An 18,837-nucleotide genomic window follows, 5' to 3' on the forward strand; every position below is an offset into this window, starting at 1 on the left:
TTGCAAAAACAAAACAAAACAAAGCACCCAAATCTTGATCTGATCAAACCCCTAGATTCAACTACAGGAAATACAGAAAACAGAGCAATGTGTGGAGCCACGTCATGGGTTTGCAATCACAAAAACCCAGACTGCGGACAATCTGCAGGATACACGACACGCCTTCTCCGGTGATAAATCGCAAGCAAAAAGAGAAAGCTGGGGGAGGAACCTGGGGATTAAAAGAGATTCAAGAGACAGCAACCAGTCACATCTGAGCGCATCTGATCCCAATCTTGATTGGATCAAACTGTTCGAAGTGTTTTTTGACCGGACACCATTGGAGATTTGAACACTGACTGAATACGTGACGATGTTAAAGAACTGTTGTTTCAAGAAAGATACTAGTGATTGACAAAGCGCAGAGACGCAGCCAACAGCAGGGGCCTTATTATGAAATAGGGCCGGGGAGTAGGGGAGAAGAGACTGCCGGGAGTCTTACCCCCAGCTCGGCCATCAGCTCACTCGAGTCCCTTCCTCTCCCCAGGCCTCGGTTTCCCCATCTAGGGAATGAAGCAGGTGGACCCAGTGTTTAACGTTGGCCTCCTTTTGCTTTGTCTTCACGTGGGCAGCCCTGGAGCCTTTACTCGGTGCCGCATCAACCCCACCCTGTGGCCACAGCAGCGTAAAAGCAGCAGGAAGGCCGGTAGGCCAGAACCGCTGGCTCCTGCAGAACCTAGAAGAGGCCACCGCCCTGGGGCAACTCGCTTGAAGGATCAAGCTGCAGGATCCCAGGCGGGCTGGTCCAGTCCCGAGGGAAAGGATAAACTTCACTTACTCACGAACCACGGGCACGAGTTATCTGCTCACTGGGATGCTTTGGCCTTGTTCTGATAACTGGGCGTTCTGGTGAGTTCTCTTGGCATGCATCCTGATCTGGTCAAGCTGCTCAGGACTCCAGCTGAGGTGGGGTACTGCTGCCTCTAACACACTCCTATGGACACACATGAACAACGCCACCGCATTGCTACAGGTCACGTGCCCCTCGATTCCTCGTGCTGGCCTCTGTTAAAGGCCATACTTTCATCACTATGAACGGATCAGTCTTAACACGGAACCTCACGCAGTGCAAATGCTTAGCAAATAAATAGGGAAGATTTCCTTCCTGGACCATCAGAGATGCTTAAAATTCTCTGGAAGCATCAGGAACTTTATCTCCAGGAGGATAAGCTGAAATACTCATCGCCTGCTACCAACACCAACCAGTTTCACACATTAATAATTAAATAATACCCCAGCCCCAAAGAGAAAGAAAGACAATTCTGTTATAATGAGCAGTAAGAGCGGGCACCTGGGTGGCTCAGTTGGTTGAGCCTCCAACTTCGGCTCGGGTCACCATCTCGTGGTTCATAGGTTCAAGCCCCGCATCGAGCTCTGTGTTGACAGCTCAGAGCCTAGAGTCTGCTTCAGATTCTGTGTCTCCCTCTCTCTGCTCCTCCCCTACTCTCTCTCTCTCTCTCTCAAAAATAAATAAACATTAAATTTATTTGTTTAATGTTAATAATGTTTGTTTATTTTTGAGAGAGAAAGAGAGAGAGCAGGGGAGGGGCAGAAAGAGAGACAGGGAGAGAGGGAGAATCCTAAGCAGGATCCGCGTCAGAGCCTGACACAGGACTCAATCCCACGAACTGTGAGATCGTGACCTGATCTGAAACCAAGAGTCAGATGCTTAAGTGAGTGAGCCACCCGGGTGCCGCTGACCATTTCTTTCTTTCTTTTTTTGAATGTATTTATTGTTTAATTTACATCCAAGTTAGTTAGCATGGTGCAACAATGATTTCAGGAGTAGATTCCTTAATTCCTTTTATCCATTTAGCCCATCCCCCCTCCCACAACCCCTCCTGTAACCCTCAGTTTGTTCTCCATATTTATGAGTCTCTTCTGTTTTGTCCCCCTCCCTGTTTTTAGATTATTTTTGTTTCCCTTCCCTTATGTTCATCTGTTTTGTCTCTTCAAGTCCTCATATGAGTGAAGTCGTATGATTTTTGTCTTTCTCTGACTAATTTCACTTAGCATAATACCCTCCAGTTCCATCCACATAGTTGCAAATGGCAAGATTTCATTCTTTTTGACTGCCGAGTAATACTCCATTGTATTACCCGAGTAATACTCCATTGTATACCCCGTCTTCGTTATCCATGCATCCATCGATGGACATTTGGGCTCTTTCCATACTTTGGCTATCGTTGATAGTGCTGCTGTAAAGATTGGGGTGCATGTGTCCCTGTGAAACAGCACACCTGTATCCCTTGGATAAATACCTAGTAATGCAATGGCTGGGTCTAGGGTAGTTCTATTTTTAATTTTTTGAGGACCCTCCATACTGTTTCCCAGAGTGGCTGCCCCAGCTTGCACTCCCACCAACAATGCGAAAGAGATCCTCTTTTTCCGCATCCTCGCCAACATCTATTGTTGCCTGAGTTGTAACATTAAAAAAAAAAATTTAAAAACTGGTAAAAAATGAGCAGTAACAGCTACACCCGCCATGTTAGTATCAAACCCGGTTTCAAATCCTTGCTCTGCCTCCCACTAGCTCTGTGACTTCCGGCGAGTCACTTAACCTCTCTGCAGTGGATTTCACAAGAGTGCTGTGAAGGTGAAATTGTTCACTGCTTACGGTGTTTGGCATCATGCCCCACACGCTGGGAAGGCTCAGCCTGTGTTAGCAACAGTTCTTACTGGGAATCCTCCGTGGTGGCCTCCCATGGGTGCTCCCCATCTCCTCCCCACCCCCAATTCCACCTTGTCTCCTTTCCCTCGCCCTTATAAAAAATCTTTTCGGTGCTTCATTCTTTAGCTTAGTTGGCTGATGGAATCTTGTCGTGTTTTATAGTTGGTGGGGTTTCAGGCAAGGCGGAAAGCCAATAGAGAGGCTACTCCAGGCGTAGGTCTTCCAGAGGCACCTTGACAATCGCAACTTGCTGGGGCCATCTCCAACTACTCCGTATCAGCCCTGCAGATAACTCACGTGGAGCTATGGCTACCCGCCCACCTCCCCAGGAGGGGAGCACACTGGAGGGACTTCTTAATTGTGGGTGCCGGGCGACTCACGCTTCCTGTATGTGGGCCGCTGCTTCCCCCTAGTGGCCACTGGATAGATTGCACAGCGAGTTGGCCTGAGGACAACGATGTGGGAGAAGTACCTCCCCCCGCCTCCCCCGGGGAAGGGGGGGGGGGGGCGGTTCTCAACCATGACAGACCTGTAACTCCCTTCTCATAAAATGTATTGTGTGTAACTATAGTATACCTTATTCAGGTATTGGCCTACACCGAACGACGTATTTCTAAAAATACAATTTGATAATCTTTGACATACATATATACCCACGAAACCCCCATCACAAGCAAGATAGTTAATATCTCTTCGCTCCCCAAAGTTTTCTTGTGCCCTTCAGTAACCCCTCCCTCCGCCCCTTTCTGCTCCCCCATCCCCAAACAACTACTGGTCTACTTCCTGTCATTATAGATTGGTTGACATTTTCTAGAGTTTCTTATAAATGGAACCGTGCAGTATCTCCTTTTCTTTCTCCTCCTCTTCTTCCTCGTCCTCCTCCTTCTCCTCCTTCTCTCCTCTCCCTCCCTCTCCTTCTCTTTCTTCTTCTTCTTTCGGTCTGACTTCTTTCCCTCAGCATAATCATTTTGAAGTTTATCCATTGCATGGACCAATAGTATATTCCTTTTTATTACTAGGTAGTATTTCCATTGTATGAACGTACTGCCATTTGTCCATTCAGAATGTTGGTACTTTTAAAAATCAGTCTACTGCCCTAAGTATAATAGGAACTGAAAGAAAGAAATAAAACAATAGGTGAATCCCATGTAAATGCTCAGACATGATCGCCCCGGAACATACAGTGATGTAGTCAGATACTTCACCTATACATACAGTTACATGGACCCGCTTCTTTGCCGGAGGCTTTGGTTTGGCTCCAAAGGCCAGCGGTTGACCCCTCCACACAGGAGGGGACGATGCTGTGTGGCCTGACGCGTGGGGCCCGAGACTGAGCAGGAGAGGTGGACGCAGGCAGATGTCAGCTCCGTGGGAAGATTTCTCACAGGGCTGACCATCAGGGAGGCATGGCCAGTCTCATACGCTAAGGTCCATATTTGATTTCTCAGAGGTGTGTTTGTGTTTTACTTACCTTGCATTTCCGAGCGCAATACGGGGGCTTTCTGTTGGCACTTTTCTGAACCGAGACTTAAGACTTATTTCCTGCCCTCTGCTCTAAAGGCCAGTAGCAGGCATTGGCACATCTCTTTCCTGCTGGGAGCCTGTCTCAGGACGGAATATACTTTTATGGAAGAAAGTGTTTAGTGGTGCTTTTGAGGCAACAAGACTTTAGAAACTTCTACAGAGGCGCCTGGGTGGCTCAGTCAATTAAGCATCCGGCTCACATCATGATCTCATGGTTTCGTGAGTTCAAGCCCCGAGTTGGGCTCTGTGCTGGCAGCATGGAGCCTGCTTGGGATTCTCTTTCTCTCTCTCTCTCTCTCTCTCCTCCTCCTCCTCCTCCTCCTCCTCTTCCTCCTCTGCTCACTCTGTCTCTCTCAAAATAAATAAACTTAAAAAAAAAAAGAAACTTCTAAAAATAAAGCTACTTACCTTCTTGGACAATCTATCCACCATGTTATTATTATTTTTTTTTTTTCAACGTTTTTTTATTTATTTTTGGGACAGAGAGAGACAGAGCATGAACGGGGGAGGGGCAGAGAGAGAGGGAGACACAGAATCGGAAGCAGGCTCCAGGCTCTGAGCCATCAGCCCAGAGCCCGACGCGGGGCTCGAACTCACGGACCGCGAGATCGTGACCTGGCTGAAGTCGGACGCTTAACCGACTGCGCCACCCAGGCGCCCCATCCACCATGTTATTATTAAAGGAGTCTGTTGTTTGGTGGTAACCCTTGACTTCAGACTGGCTTGTTCTTGCAAGGAACCCATTCCAGAAACTGAAGAATTTCCTTTAACCAGCTCTAATGCTACAGAGAAGTATCAAAGTCCATAGCAAGTATGGTGGGACATATAATATGCGAGGTCTCTAGTCTTTGTTTCTTTTTCTTTTTCTTTTCTCCTTCTCCTTCTCCTTCTCCTCCTCCTTCTTCTTCTTCTTCTTCTTCTTCTTCTTCTTCTTCTTCTTTTGAAAGAGAGAGAGCGAGAGCGCATGTATGCACCCATGCATGTGAGTAGGGGAGGAGCAGAGAGAGAGAGAGAAGGAGAGAGAATCTTAAGCAATCTCCACATCCAGCGTGGAGCCCAATGCGGGGCTCGATTTTGCGGTTCGTGAGATCATGACCTGAGCCGAAATCAAGGGTCGGACGCTTAACTGACTGAGCCACCCAGACCCCCTCTAGTCTTTGTTTCTTGATTCTGTTTTTAATATGCCACCCACACGTTCCCCCCCCCCCACCGCCCCCAAAGTCCCTTAAATATCTTAATGCTTCCATTCTTATTCTTTGCTTCTTGTTATTTGCCTTGGAAATGTTTTCCTTCTATTTTTTTCTAACTTCTCGTTGCATGATCAGTCCGTCTGTTTTGCTTTGTTTGAAGGAAAGCAGTTAAGACTACACATTTGCTTCTAAATACATATTGATTAAGTTTCAGAAACGGCCTATGTTCTTTCATTCTCATCATTTTAGAAACCTGTTATTCCAGATTTTAATTTGCCTTTGACCTAATAATTATGAAGGGGGGAAAAGTATGTGCGTGTTTCTTTGAAAGTCATAAGAAATTGGGTGGTTTCTTTTACACTGTAGCCTGAGTGTGGAGCCTATAGAATTCCTCCTTTGTGGAGAGCTGGACGTATTATTTGTAGCCTAGTTTAGGTCAAATTGTGTAAATATTCGTGAAGTATTTCAGAAAGTGTGTATTCTGTGGGATAAAGTACAAGCCCGATAATAAAGCCAAAAATTCAGTCTTCTAAATATATGGTTTGAATATATTCCAGAGACAGTGGTGGACCATCTCTGGTGTCTCCGTCCCTGTTTGAGTCTATAAGCTCTGTGGTCTGTACTCATTCTCTTTGGTCTCATTGTTTTCCACATGCCTTTCCGCTCTGCACTTGGAGAGCTTTTCAAGTGTGTGGCTCCAGCCTGGAGGAACTTTTCTGTGCTGTGGATTCTGCTCTTTGCACCTTCAATGCAGATCTCATTCCCGGCACTGGGTTTGGGTTCCTTGCATTCTGCGTTTCGGCAAGCTGTATCCATCTTTCTCATATTTTATGGAGAACTCAAAGCAGACATTTCCTTACAGTGTCCTGTTTTCTAGAGCAATTTATTTCCAGAAGCATCCTCTTCCAGCATTGCCCTGAGAACTGGCAAGAGAGGTCCCCAAGTGGGCCCTGTGCTTCAGAGTTCCCCACAACAGGGCGCCCGGGAGGCTCAGTTGGTGAAGCCTCCGACTTGGGCTCAGGTCGTGATCTCGCGGGTCGTGGGTTCAAGCCCCGCATCGGGTTCTGTGCTGACATCTCGGAGCCTGGAGCCTGCTTCGGATTCTGTGTCTCCCTCTCTCTCTCTGCCCCTCCCCTGCTCGTGCTCTGTCTCTCTCTCAAAACTGAATAAACCTTAAAAAAATTTAGAAAATAGAGTACCCCCCAACAAAATAATCAAATTTATTAAGGACCGCACAATGCCTCTGGCGCTCAGCACTCGCACAGCAGGACCTAACCCTAAACATCCGTGCTCTTCAACAATGTTCAGGCCCCAGGGAGATGCTTCACATCTGACCCTATATTGATGGGGAGAAAAATGCATCAGCTTCGAAAAGTTTAACGAAAGCTTGATGGGCCCCTGCTAGGTACTATCTCGGAGAGCAGAGAGATTTTCAGCAGAGAAGTACTTAGGTAAGAAAAAAGACAAATTAACTTGCCAGATCTTTCCTCTCAGCCGGAATGCAACAGATTAAACACAATGAAAGGGCATTTTCTAGTCGTGCTGACTATAGTTTCTTGTTTGCATCTTCTTATTCGTGGTTCTGGGGGTGCTACACATGAATTAGGACGGCATTTGCATCCGTTGTAAATGGAAACTGAGGACATTTTTGCGACATTACATAAGCCATGTTACACATTATTCAAATTTGCATGTATATCTAGGCTTTAGACATAACGATACTGATTCTTTACACAGGCAGCGAGATGGACACTGAATGCTAGAATTATGAATTTTAACATTTTCATTTAAAAACTCGGGGCGCCTGGGTGGCTCAGTCGGTTAAGCGTCCGACTTCGGCTCAGGTCATGATCTTGCAGTTTGTGGGTTCAGGCCCCGCATTGGGCTCTGTGCTGACAGCTGAGAACCTGGAGCCTGTTTCAGATTCTGTGTCTCCCTCTCTCTCTGGCCCTTCCCCTCTCGAGCTCTGTCTCTCTCACTCTCTCTCAAAAATAAATAAACATTAAAAAAAATTAAAAAAAAAAAAACTTACTTATTTGGGGGGGGGGTACCTGACTGGCTCAACTGGTAAACATTAAACATTTGAAAAATAAACATTTTTTAAAAATTAGAAGAAAAAGAACATGTGACTCTTGATCACAGGGTCACGAGTTCGAGCCCCATGTTGTGGTTAAATTTACTAAAAATAAATATATAAATAAATAAGTAATAAAAAGTTACTTATTTATAAATCAAATTTTAAATTAAATGTATAATTTAAATACAATTTAAGTTAAACTTTAAAATTAAGTTATTTAATAAAATTTAATTAAGGTTGTAGAGAGTATAATGATACACAGTATTTGGACTTACGTATATTTGATAAAAAAATTTGATATTCAGTAATTCTAATCTTTATTTTGCCTTCTGCATTATTAGATACTTTTCAATGTTTAAAAAAAACCCTAACTTTTTGGAAAAACACTGGAAAATTTTTTCATAAAAAATTGTCGCAAAAAAATTAATAAAAAATGAATATATTTACATTTTTGTTCTTTGAATATAATTGTTTTTAATCCTTAAGTAAATTTTAAAATCTTTTTTTTTTTAAGAGGAAGTGTGTGAGGGGCGCCTGGGTGGCGCAGTCGGTTGGACGTCCGACTTCAGCCAGGTCACGATCTCGCGGTCCGTGGGTTCAAGCCCTGCGTCGGGCTCTGGGCTGATGGCTTGGAGCCTGGAGCCTGTTTCCGATTCTGTGTCTCCCTCTCTCTCTGCCCCTCCCCCGTTCATGCTCTGTCTCTCTCTGTCCCAAAAATAAATAAACGTTGAAAAAAAAATTTTTAAAAAAAGAGGAAGTGTGTGAGTGGAGGGGGGCAGAGAGAGAGAGAGAGAGAGAGAGAGAATCTTAAGCAGCCTCCAGGCTCAGTGCTGAGCCCCAAGCAGGACTCCATCCCAGGACCCTGGGATCATGACCTGAGCCGAAATCAAGAATTGGGTGCTCAACCGACTGAACCACCCAGGCACCCCTAAGATCTTGATTATCATAACATAATTAGGGGCGCCTGGGTGGCTCAGTTGTTGAAGCATCCGACTCTTGGTTTCCTCTCGTGTCATGACCTCACAGTTCTTGAGTTCAAGCCCCGCATCAGGCTCTGTGCTGACAGTGAAGAACCTGCTTGGGATTCTCTCTCTCTCCTTCTCTCTCTGCCCCTCTCCCACTCGCTCTCTCTGTCTCTGTCTCTCTCTCTCAAAATAAGTAAATAAACTTAAAAAAAAATAACATGATTAGCGATTTTGCTGAAAGGAAGAGAAGAAAAATTCCATGGGATATTCATCATCATTTATGAATGAGGTATATGTTTCTTACTCATCCCAACATCGTCAGCCCAAGCTGCAACGTCCTTGGGAAGAAAAGTCTGGAGGCAGAAGGTACAGGGCAGCACTGCCCACTTAAAGGCTCTTCCTGCTACCTTCTTTCCGCCAGCCCCTCCCATCCTGTTTCAGAGGGTAGTGTAGCCACCGGTAATAAAACTTTCCTTTGCCTCCTTTCTGCTACAGCAGGTAGAAGTATGTTTCAGACTTCTTTGGTGACTAATGACACTAGGATGTGTGAGCTTCACGGGGAGGTGACAGATTGTCGGGTCACCGCTTCACAGGTGGTTAACCCCACGCTCCCTCCTATGCAGGCCTCTCTTGGTTGCAATTGACAGAAACTCACCTCGAACTTATTGGCGCAGGAAGGGACATTTATTGAATTGCAGGATTGCAGTAAGGGCAAGACTGTGTTTGGGTGGACTCTAGGATTGGAATCCTGTCTGGACTCTGCTCCCTCTTCAAGGAAGCTTATGCTCTCAGATGGGCTGTGTCCACATGATTCCAAACTGTCGGCCTCTGGCCTCACTCTTGAAGGCTTCCCCTGTAAAGCTGAGCTGTTCCACTTAATTTCTATTCAAAATATAGTGGTGGGGGCCATAGGCACACCCTGTCACCCGGAGCACAGTGTCCTGTGACTGGCACTCTCCACTACAACCCCATGGGGGAAGGAGTTCCCCCAAAGGTGGTACCACCCACCAAAGGGGAGGGAGGTGAGGAGGCAGAACAACCAGGACCCTCTGTGCTGCCCCACCCAGGGGCCTTCATGACAGCGATCACCAGTCAGTGCTTCCAGACCCATCTGTACTTTCTGCGGGAAGCTTGCCTGGGCCTCCGTTTGCATGGTTTGGACCCAAGTATGTCCAGGAGAATGATGACGTCACAGAACTGCGGTTCCAGAAGGCAGGGTGGCCCAGCGCTCCCACCTTCTTTAGAACATGGGGAGCTGCGACCTAGGCGGGGCTAGAGTATAGTTCATGAGGAAGAGACTCTTCGTTGTGCTGATTCTTGAGGAAAGCCCTGGCTGTCTGGGACCTGGGGTCAGAGAGGGGTAGGAGAGAGGTAAGCTTCAGAAGGGAAGGTGAGAATGCATCTACCAGAGGCACCGTATTCCCCATGGAGACCCCAAGGGGGTACTTCATGGGCAGAGAGAGAGCTCACCTGCTTCCCAAGGCTCAGTGACCCCTGGCAAGTCTCGGAAGGAACCTCCTGAGTCAGGGTGGAGCAGGGTTGCATGGGACACACTCATACTAAAAAATTATTTGTTGTTTGTCTGAAATTCTAATGTAGTTGGGCATCCTGTAAAATTTTCTTTACTAAATCTGGCAACACCAGGGGGAGGGAGAGAAGCAAAAGAATGTTCACAAGCTCAGGCTGGTACGGAGTGAGGTTAGAAGACATCTGTGAGGAAACAAGGCCATTAGGGCAGCCATCTTGCCCAAGCAGAAGCTTCCTGACTCTGCAGCCTGTGGGTGGAGGAACCTAGGCCTTTGCTCTCAGGAACATACACCTACTTTCAGGGGAAAGATACACACGCACACAGTGACAGAAATAGCCCCATTCTGTGTTTTCATGGTGTTGATAGTTTTTTTTTCCCAATGTTTATTTATTTTTGAGAGAGAGAGAGAGAGAGAGAGAGACAGAGCGTGAGCGGCAGAGGGGGAGAGAGAGAGAGGGAGACACAGAACCCAAAGCAGGCTCCAGGCTCCGAGCTGTCAGCACAGAGCCCGATGCTGGGCCTGAACCCATGAACCACGAGATCATGACCTGAGCCGAAGTTCGATGCTTAACCGACTGAGCCAGCCCAGGTGCCCCATCCAGTTCTTCACCAAGCTTCCCACCACCTTAGATTTAATATCCATTGATGATTCTTGCCCAAACTAATCTATGATGGCTGCAGAGTGATGATTTTCCAACCCCATGACCACCTCCACGTTTATCACTCACCATCTTATTGTCAGGAAGAGCTCCAACCCCATCCCCGTTATGTATCTGTTTGTCTATTTATTACTATTAAGGACTCAGGGATTCCTATCTCTTTCACTAGATTATAATCTGTCACTATCATAATTTTTTTCAAAGACGCTCTAGGCCCAAGGTGGGGTGCTAACTCATGACCCTGAAATCAAGAGTCGCTTGCTACACCAACTGAGCCGGCCAAGCTCCCCTGTCACTATCTTTATTTGTGTTGATGGCCAAACTGTCCCAGACTACCTTAGAAATCATTCTGTATTAATTCTGTAGCTATGACACCAAAAGCGTAAACAACAATAGAAAAGATAGAGAAAACGGTCTTCATCATCATTGAATTCTTTTGTTTCTAAGAATACCATCAAGAAAGTGAAAGGCAACCCACAGAATGCGAGAAAATATTTGCAAGCCATGTATCTGATAAAGACTTTTTTATTTTTATTTTTTTAAATTTATTGTTTTTAATTTTATTTTTTATTTGTTAAGAGTTACATCCAAATTAGTTAGCATCTAGTGCAACAATGATTTCAGGAGTAGATTCCTTAGTGCCCCTTACCCATTTAGCCCATCCCCCCTCCCACACCCCCTCCAGTAACCCTGTTTTCTCTCTATATTTATGAGTCTCTTCTGTTTTGTCCCCCTCCCTGTTTTTATATTATTTTTGTTTCCCTTCCCTTATGTTCATCTGTTTTGTCTCTTAAAGTCCTCATATGAGTGAAGTCATATGATGTTTGTCTTTCTCTGACTAATTTCACTTAGCATAATACCCTCCAGTTCCACCCATGTAGTTGCAAATGGCAAGATTTCATTCTTCTTGATTGCCGAGTAATACTTCATTGTATATATATACCACACCTTCTTTAGCCATTCATCCATTGATGGGCATTTGGGCTCTTTCCATACTTCGGCTATCGTTGATAGTGCTGCTATAAACATGGGGGTGCATGTGTCCCTTCAAGACAGCACACCTGTATCCCGTGGATAAATGCCGAGTAGTGCAATTGCTGGGTCGTAGGGTAGTTCTATTTTTAATTTTTTGAGGAACCTCCATCCTGTTTTCCAGAGTGGCTGCACCAGCTTGCATTCCCATCTGATAAAGAATTTTTACAACTCAATAAAGAAGGACAAATAACCCAACTAGAAAATGGGCAAAAGATCTGAATACTGAATTTCCCCAAAGATATGCAAATGGCCAAAGAGCACATGGAAAGATGCTCAGCGTCATTAGCCACCAGGAAAATGCAGATCCAAACCATCATGTGTACGACTTGGCACCCATTAGGAGAGCTTTGATCAGAAAGACAGTTAATAACAAGTGTTAGTGGGGGGGGGGGGCCGGTGGGCTCCTTTGGTATAGAGCATGGCGACTCTCAACATCAGGGTCATGGGCAGAACCTACTTTAAAAAAAAAAAGAGTAAATTGAATTAAAAAAACAAACAAGCGTTGGGGCACCTGGGTGACTCAGTCAGTTGAGCCTCTTGGTATCAGCTCAGGTCATGATCTCACAGTCTGTGGGCTCAAGCCCCGCATTGGGCTCTGCGTTGACAGTGAGGAGGCTGCTTGGGATTCTCCCTCTCTCCCTCTCTCTCTGCCCCTCCCTAGCTTTTGTGCACCCTCTCTCTCTCTCTCTCTCTCAAAATAACTAAATAAACTTTATAATTTTTTTTTTTAAAGTAACCAGTGTTGGTAAGGATGTGGAAAAGCCGATGGCAATGTAAAATGGTACAGCCACTTTGAAGTCAGGCAGTTGCTCCAAAGTTGAAACTTGAAGTTACTCTATGGCTCAGCAGTTCCATTCCTTGGCGTATATGCCCGAAGGAATGAAAACATTTGTCCACACGAACACTTGTGCGTGAATGTTCACAGCACCGTCATTCATAATAGCCCCAAAGTAGCCCAAAAGTCTATGAAACGATCAATAGAGAGACAAAAGAAGGATTCATCACAAGGAATGAGATCCCAGTGGCTGCCACAACATGAGTAAATCTTGAAAACATTGTTAAGCGAAAGAAGCTGGGCTCAAAGGCCACCTATGGTGTGATTATTTGTGTGCAGTGTCCAGGTTAGGTGAATCTAGAGAAATGGAAGGTAGGCTTGTGGTGGGCAGGGGTTGGAGGAGGGGTGGATTAGTGACAGCTAATGGGTATGGGGTTTCCTGTTGGGTTGATGAAAATGTTTTAAAATTGACCGCGGTCATAGTCGCACAGCTCTGCAAACACACTATTGAGCTGTATGCTTTAAATTAAGTGATTGTGTGGTATGCGAATTATGTACTGGGAATTTTATCTCAATAAAGCTGTTACCAAGAAAGTGTTCCAGATTTGGCCAGTGGGTGCCCCTCTGAGCTGGCTCTCATGTCTATTTGACGTGCCCCAATCCATATTTTGAGCACTTTCTTACTTTCTAGCACAAGATAATTCAGACTTATTTTATACCCTTTCCTACTCCAGCCTAGGAATCAACCTTTGTCCCAGAAGTCTTGCTTCCTATTTTGGGGGGAATGCAAAACCAAGATTTAGGCATTTATCATTTCCTTTAATCATCACGACAACCCTAGTAAGTCGGTATTGGCATATCTTCATTTTACAAATGAGGCCCAGAGAGGTAAAGTATATTGCCCAAGGTCACACAGCAGCCCAACCTTTGAAAGCAGGCGATGTGAATCCAGAGTCCCCGCCCCTTGCACCTCCCCCTACACACACACACACACACACACACACACACACACACACACAGAGTGTGAAAGTGAAGTTTATTTCTTCAACAAGGTCACTTTTACTTGAGTGATACCAGTTTTGAGTGGAAACAAAGGTGTAGAGCTTATAAGACAGCCTGTCAGGAATTGCACAAGGCAGGGTATACCCTTGGGAAAAGTCACATATCGTGCATCTGGGAGCGTGGGGTTGAGGGCGGATCAACACCCAGTGGCCTGGCCCTTCCTACGAGAGCACATGTTCAAATCCACACACACAAGTACCAGTAAAGTCCAGTTCTCATCAATCTCCTTTGCCAGCCTCACTCCCCACCCCTGTACCCAAATGCTGCCCATAGCCAGGTGTCCTTTACAAGAGTGAGAATGGCTAAAAGAGGAGAAAACCTATAGATGAAAGGAGATCAGCCTCAGTTTTTCACTGTTGACACCGGGCAATGGCTACATGGAGATTCATGATATTATTCTCTCTTATTTTGTAAATGTTTGAAAGTTTCTGTAGTAAAAAAAAAAAGTATAAAATGGTGAGAGGAAAGAGAAATAGCCAGGCGGGGAGCCGTGAGTGAGCCAGGACATTTGGCTGCTCTCTCCAGATTCCTCAGGTGCTCAGAGGAGACCAGCAGCACGTCTGGGAGATCCTCGGGACCACAGGCCCTCAGCTGCACCTTCTCCCCTCCGAAGATGATGAGGACGCTACTCATGTCCTTGGCCAGCTGCCTCGTTGCCATAAATGAGGCCGAGCTCATCAATCGCTGTGACTTGGCCAGAGTGCTGCACAAGGAGGATCTGGACGGGTTTGAGGGCTACTCCCTGAGTGACTGTGAGTGCCGCTTTCTCACACTCCCGCCCCTCCCCATTCCTCTTCTGCTCCTGGTCACCCCCTCTGTGGCCATCTTTCCATCATTCATCTTTCGAAGCCAAGTTCAAAAAGCAGCCCTCCCCGAGAAGCCCCTCCCAACATTCTATATTCCTGCCACAATTCTTAACTGAGCACTTACTATGTACCGGGAACTATTTTAGGGGCTGGGGACAGAGACATCAACAAAGCCCCTTCCTTCACAGTGTTCGCATTCTAGGGGGAGAGGCGAGTCCCAAACACACACACAAACATATGAAGCACTTCCTGGTGGTGATAAATGTTATGCAGCAGAATAAAGCCAGGGGAGTGAGAGGTAACCTTGTCCTTGAAGGGGAAGTCAAGGAATACCTCTCTGAGGAGGTGACATTGAGCAGCACTGAATGAGGCAAAGGACCGGGTCACCCAAATGTCTGGGGAAGAGCATTCCAGGCAGAGGGAGCAGGCAGTGCAAAGGCTTCGTCCTCCATGGTGGGGCCAGCTTCCTTCTGCCCAGATTTTGCACACACCTGTCTTGTGCTGTCCTTCTCGTTTTATCTTGTCTTAGGGTCCTTTAAGATGTGCGTCTTCATTCTTGTACTATAGGCCCTCTGAAGGCACCAGCTGCCTTTGACCCAGCTAAATGTCCCTCACTGGGTTTTGCACGGGTCACGGCACACAGTAGGCGATCATCAAGTGCAGGAGACGCGGATGGACAGCGGGATGATGAACGGTTGTACTGAGGGGCAGGTGGATGGACCGAAGGGCGAGGGGAGAAGCTAATGGGTGTTTCCGGCCAGCTTGCCCCATCTAGCCTCTTAGGCCTTGTTCCTTTCTTCTGCTTGCCCGTCTCCCTTTCTCCTCCGTATCCTTTGTCCCTCAGTTCAGAGCCCTCCAAAAACCTCTTCTCCCTGTTCTAAGGGCTGTGCCTGGCTTTTGTGGAGAGCAACTTCAACCTATCAAAGGTAAATGAAAATGCAGACGGCAGCTTCGACTATGGCATCTTCCAGATCAACAGCCACTACTGGTGCAATGATTACAAGAGTCACTCGGAAAACATTTGCCACGAGGACTGCAAAGGTCTGGCCGGGGTCTCAGGGTGGGAGAGGTGAGAGGATGAGTGGGGTCTACTCACAGGACTTCTCGTCCCACTCCAAGCCTGGGAATGCACCCAGAGGGATGGCCCGAGGAGTCCAGGAATGCCTTTGCTGAGCAGAGGATTTGACTAGTGGCTACGATGCCCCTCCGGTTAGGAGATTCTCCGGGGTGCAGGCTCCAGAAAGGCTCTGCACACCCAGTAGCAGAGGACAGCAGCGGCCAACATTTATCGAGAGTGTGTTATATACTAAGCACTTCACATGCCAGCTTCTCATGCGGTGGAAACTATTATGATCCCTGCTTTACAGACGAGCAAACTGAGGCTCATAGAACCAGTGCCGAATGCCAGACTGGTGGCCCTGAAGGCTCAGCTCTAACCATCAAGTACTGACTTTGTTTGGTTAATGGCCTGGTTGATTCGAGGCCAAGGGCAAACTCCCCACCTCAGAGCCACTCCTGGAGGCTCCACAGGTCCATGACTTTGCCCCTTACTCCCTCTTTCGTACTCTGATCAACATCCCTGCACTCTTCACCTGAAGAGCCTCTCTCATTAGGCAAGGTTTACCTTGGCCTCTGTGCTGCCTGTTTTGACATTTCCTTTCCCTAGAAACCCTCAAACGTGGCGTGAACCAGCATGTACCCTAGCTAGGATGTGTGGTAGTAAACATACATTTACTCCTGCCCCTCCTGCCCCCACCCCTAGCCACCCTTGACCTCTAGCAGCCATTGTAGGGATATCTCAATGGGCCTCTGGGAGGGAGCCCTTGCCTAATCTGGAAGGACTCAGCCCCTGGGGGGCAGGGAGAGCCAGTGTCTGCCTCAGTCTCTGGGACTGTCCTCTGTGTTCTCACGGGTATTCTCCGTCTCCCCTTCAGAACTGCTCAGCCCCGATCTTCTCTCAACCATCAACTGTGTGAAAAAGATTGTGTCTGGAGCAGGGGGAATGAAGAACTGGTGAGGAGGTCACTGTGGGACTAAGTTAGCAGGCAGAGCCCCAAGAAGGATGTAGTGACAGGAGGGGACAGGAGGCAAGGACTCGACCCCTTCTAACCGCCTAGAAAAACGTGGGAGAGCGGCGGGGCTCGGAACTGGGACTTACAAGACTTGGGATCGGGGTCTTTCTCTGATGTTGTATTAAAACCGTTTTGGACACAGTAGCAAAGCAACTTGAGTTAGCTGAGGGAGATGGCTTCAGAGGGGACGAGGTGTCTCACCGAGCTTACCCAAGGGGTCTCTTCTTGGGAAGAGAACGGAGGCGGAGCTGGGAACTGTCAGTGTGGCTTTCCTGACAAGTTTCTGCCTCCTCGTGCATTTCCTTCACTACTTTCTTTGTAGAGCAGTATATTCTGCTCCACATTCCAGAGGACAGATCGTGGCTGCCCCCAAGCTAACGGGCTAATGTTCTGAGCAGTCACGGAGACTGGCTAGTCTCAGCCCCAGAGTCCAAGGGGCTGGGATAGAGAATCTGATCGGCTCAGCTTGGACCCATCATCCCCGCGTGGTTCAATGAGCTGTAGGTGTGGGACCAGTTAAGCAGTACCATCATGCTGGCCACGGGTGGGGGGTGGGGCTGGCCCTCTCCATAATTCGCAGCAACATTTTCTATAAAAGGTGCGTAGCTCCTCAGCTGAGCAAATACCCCCAAAGCTGTCAGCTTCCCAATGGTAGACAGTGCAATGGTTGCTTCACTTTTCTGAGCTTCAGATTGGAGATAGATGATAGATAGATAGATAGATAAGTTGCCTCTACAGGTGCCTGTGAGGATGGAGGGGGTTAAGTGCCTTGTCTACTCTAGGAACACCATGCGGAAGAGACGCTGACGGCTATTAGGGATGACCCTCTCTGGAGGGAGAGTCGATAGTTGCCCCTGAGATTGACGGATTGGTTATTTATTTATTTATTTATTTATCTATCTTTCTGTGTGTTTAGTGACTCTCAGCCTTGTAAAATGGTGCGCTCCCCCTTCGGGGCCAGAGGAGGATTTGAAAACGTGGGAGCATACTGGATGGGGGGAGGAGCCAAACACCACAGATAAGAGAAATTTAAAGGAAGGCTCAGAGGGGCCACAGGGGGACAGACCAGAGAGCGAGCAATGAAGGGGGTTCTGTGCATTGCCGTGCTGTGCTGTGCTGTGCGTTCACTAAGTGCTGGGTCATGGATGTGGAGAAGGAGCTACTAAGTAGGAAGCAAGAACCCAGCCTTCTTCTCTCCACAGGGTGGCATGGAGGTTGCACTGTGCGGGCCGGCCACTCTCCTACTGGATGACGGGCTGTCACAAGGAATGAGACAGGCGTGGAGTCATTCCAGCGTTCCTCTTCTCGCCTGGGGATTCTTCATGCCTTCTTCCTCTTGCCTCCACTTCACGTTATTTTCTTTCCTTCCTGTGTTCAAAAAGGACTGACCGGAGCCCCAGGAATAAATGGTTTTCTAGGGCTTTCTCCTTGTACCCATCCAGGCCCAGGCCCCTGGTTCCTGACTGTCATTCGCAAACCAAGAGAGGACCACAGTGAAGAAGTTGTTATATTTGGGGAATTGTGAAAGCATTCCTTGTGCAAAGAATGTGTTGATTTATTCATTTTTAATTCCAGATATCTTCGAGTACCTAGTATGGCAGGAGGGTGGTAGGTACTAGAAGAAGGAAGGTAAATCCTAACTATTGTTCTTGAGGTGTTCACCATCTGCCTGGAGAAGCAGAGACACACACGAATACTGGCTACAGCGAATGAGTGGATACATACAATGAATACATGGTGCTGATGTGGAGTTGAACCTGCAAAATGACAACGCAAAGACAGAAAAGGGGCAGTTGGAGGAATGTTCTACCCATGGCTACAATCGGAACTGCCTGAATAAACTGTCCCACCTGGGCCACTGCTGTCCCTACTTCTGAGCCTTAACTACTTCAGCTCTGAAGTGAGAGATTTGACATTTGAGTGGTTCCCAGACTTTTGGATTTCACAGACCAGTAAAACACGAAAAAAGTTAAGGCCATGTTAAAATTTCCAACTTTTTATTTAATGCCCAAGAAAGAGTATTAATCACAACAACTATCCTCTATCAGCATCTCCTCATAAAACAGTTTTTAGCATGAAAAATGAAGGTCAGGGTGCCCGGGTGGCTCAGTTGGTTGACCGTGGGTACTTCGGCTCAGGTCATGATCTTGCGGTTTGTGGGTTTGAGCGCCGGCGAGGGGCTCTGTGCCGACAGCTCCGAGCCTGGAGGCCGCTTCGGAGTCCGTGTCTCCCTGTCTCTCTCTGCCCCTCCCCCATTCGCACATGCATGCTCTCTCTCTCTCAAAAATAAATAATATTAAAATAATTTTTTTTTTAATTTTTTTTTTTCAACGTTTATTTATTTTTGGGACAGAGAGAGACAGAGCATGAACGGAGGAGGGGCAGAGAGAGAGGGGACACAGAATCGGAAACAGGCTCCAGGCTCTGAGCCATC

The 18,837-nt window shown here is 47.0% G+C and overlaps 1 protein-coding gene across 3 annotated transcripts; it reads left to right on the forward strand.

Moving 5' to 3' along the window:
• Positions 1–160: 160 nt before the first annotated feature.
• On the forward strand, positions 161–17,946 carry LOC123603790 (lysozyme-like protein 6). Of its 3 annotated transcripts, none has more exons than XM_045489068.1 (5): positions 161–888; positions 14,051–14,277; positions 15,214–15,372; positions 16,266–16,344; positions 17,606–17,946. In XM_045489068.1, exons 2-5 carry the CDS (start codon positions 14,139–14,141, stop codon positions 17,673–17,675), a joined length of 447 nt encoding a protein of 148 aa, XP_045345024.1. In that variant the 5' UTR covers positions 161–888; positions 14,051–14,138; the 3' UTR covers positions 17,676–17,946. The 3 variants fall into 3 exon arrangements, 2 of the variants coding, with proteins under 2 accessions (XP_045345024.1, XP_045345022.1); XM_045489066.1 differs by lacking the exon at positions 161–888 and adding an exon at positions 9,501–9,837; XR_006715041.1 differs by lacking the exon at positions 161–888 and adding an exon at positions 17,186–17,283.
• Positions 17,947–18,837: the final 891 nt, after the last annotated feature.

The sequence above is a fragment of the Leopardus geoffroyi genome, chromosome E1, assembly GCF_018350155.1.
Source record: "Leopardus geoffroyi isolate Oge1 chromosome E1, O.geoffroyi_Oge1_pat1.0, whole genome shotgun sequence".
Classification (NCBI taxonomy): Eukaryota; Metazoa; Chordata; class Mammalia; order Carnivora; family Felidae; genus Leopardus; species Leopardus geoffroyi.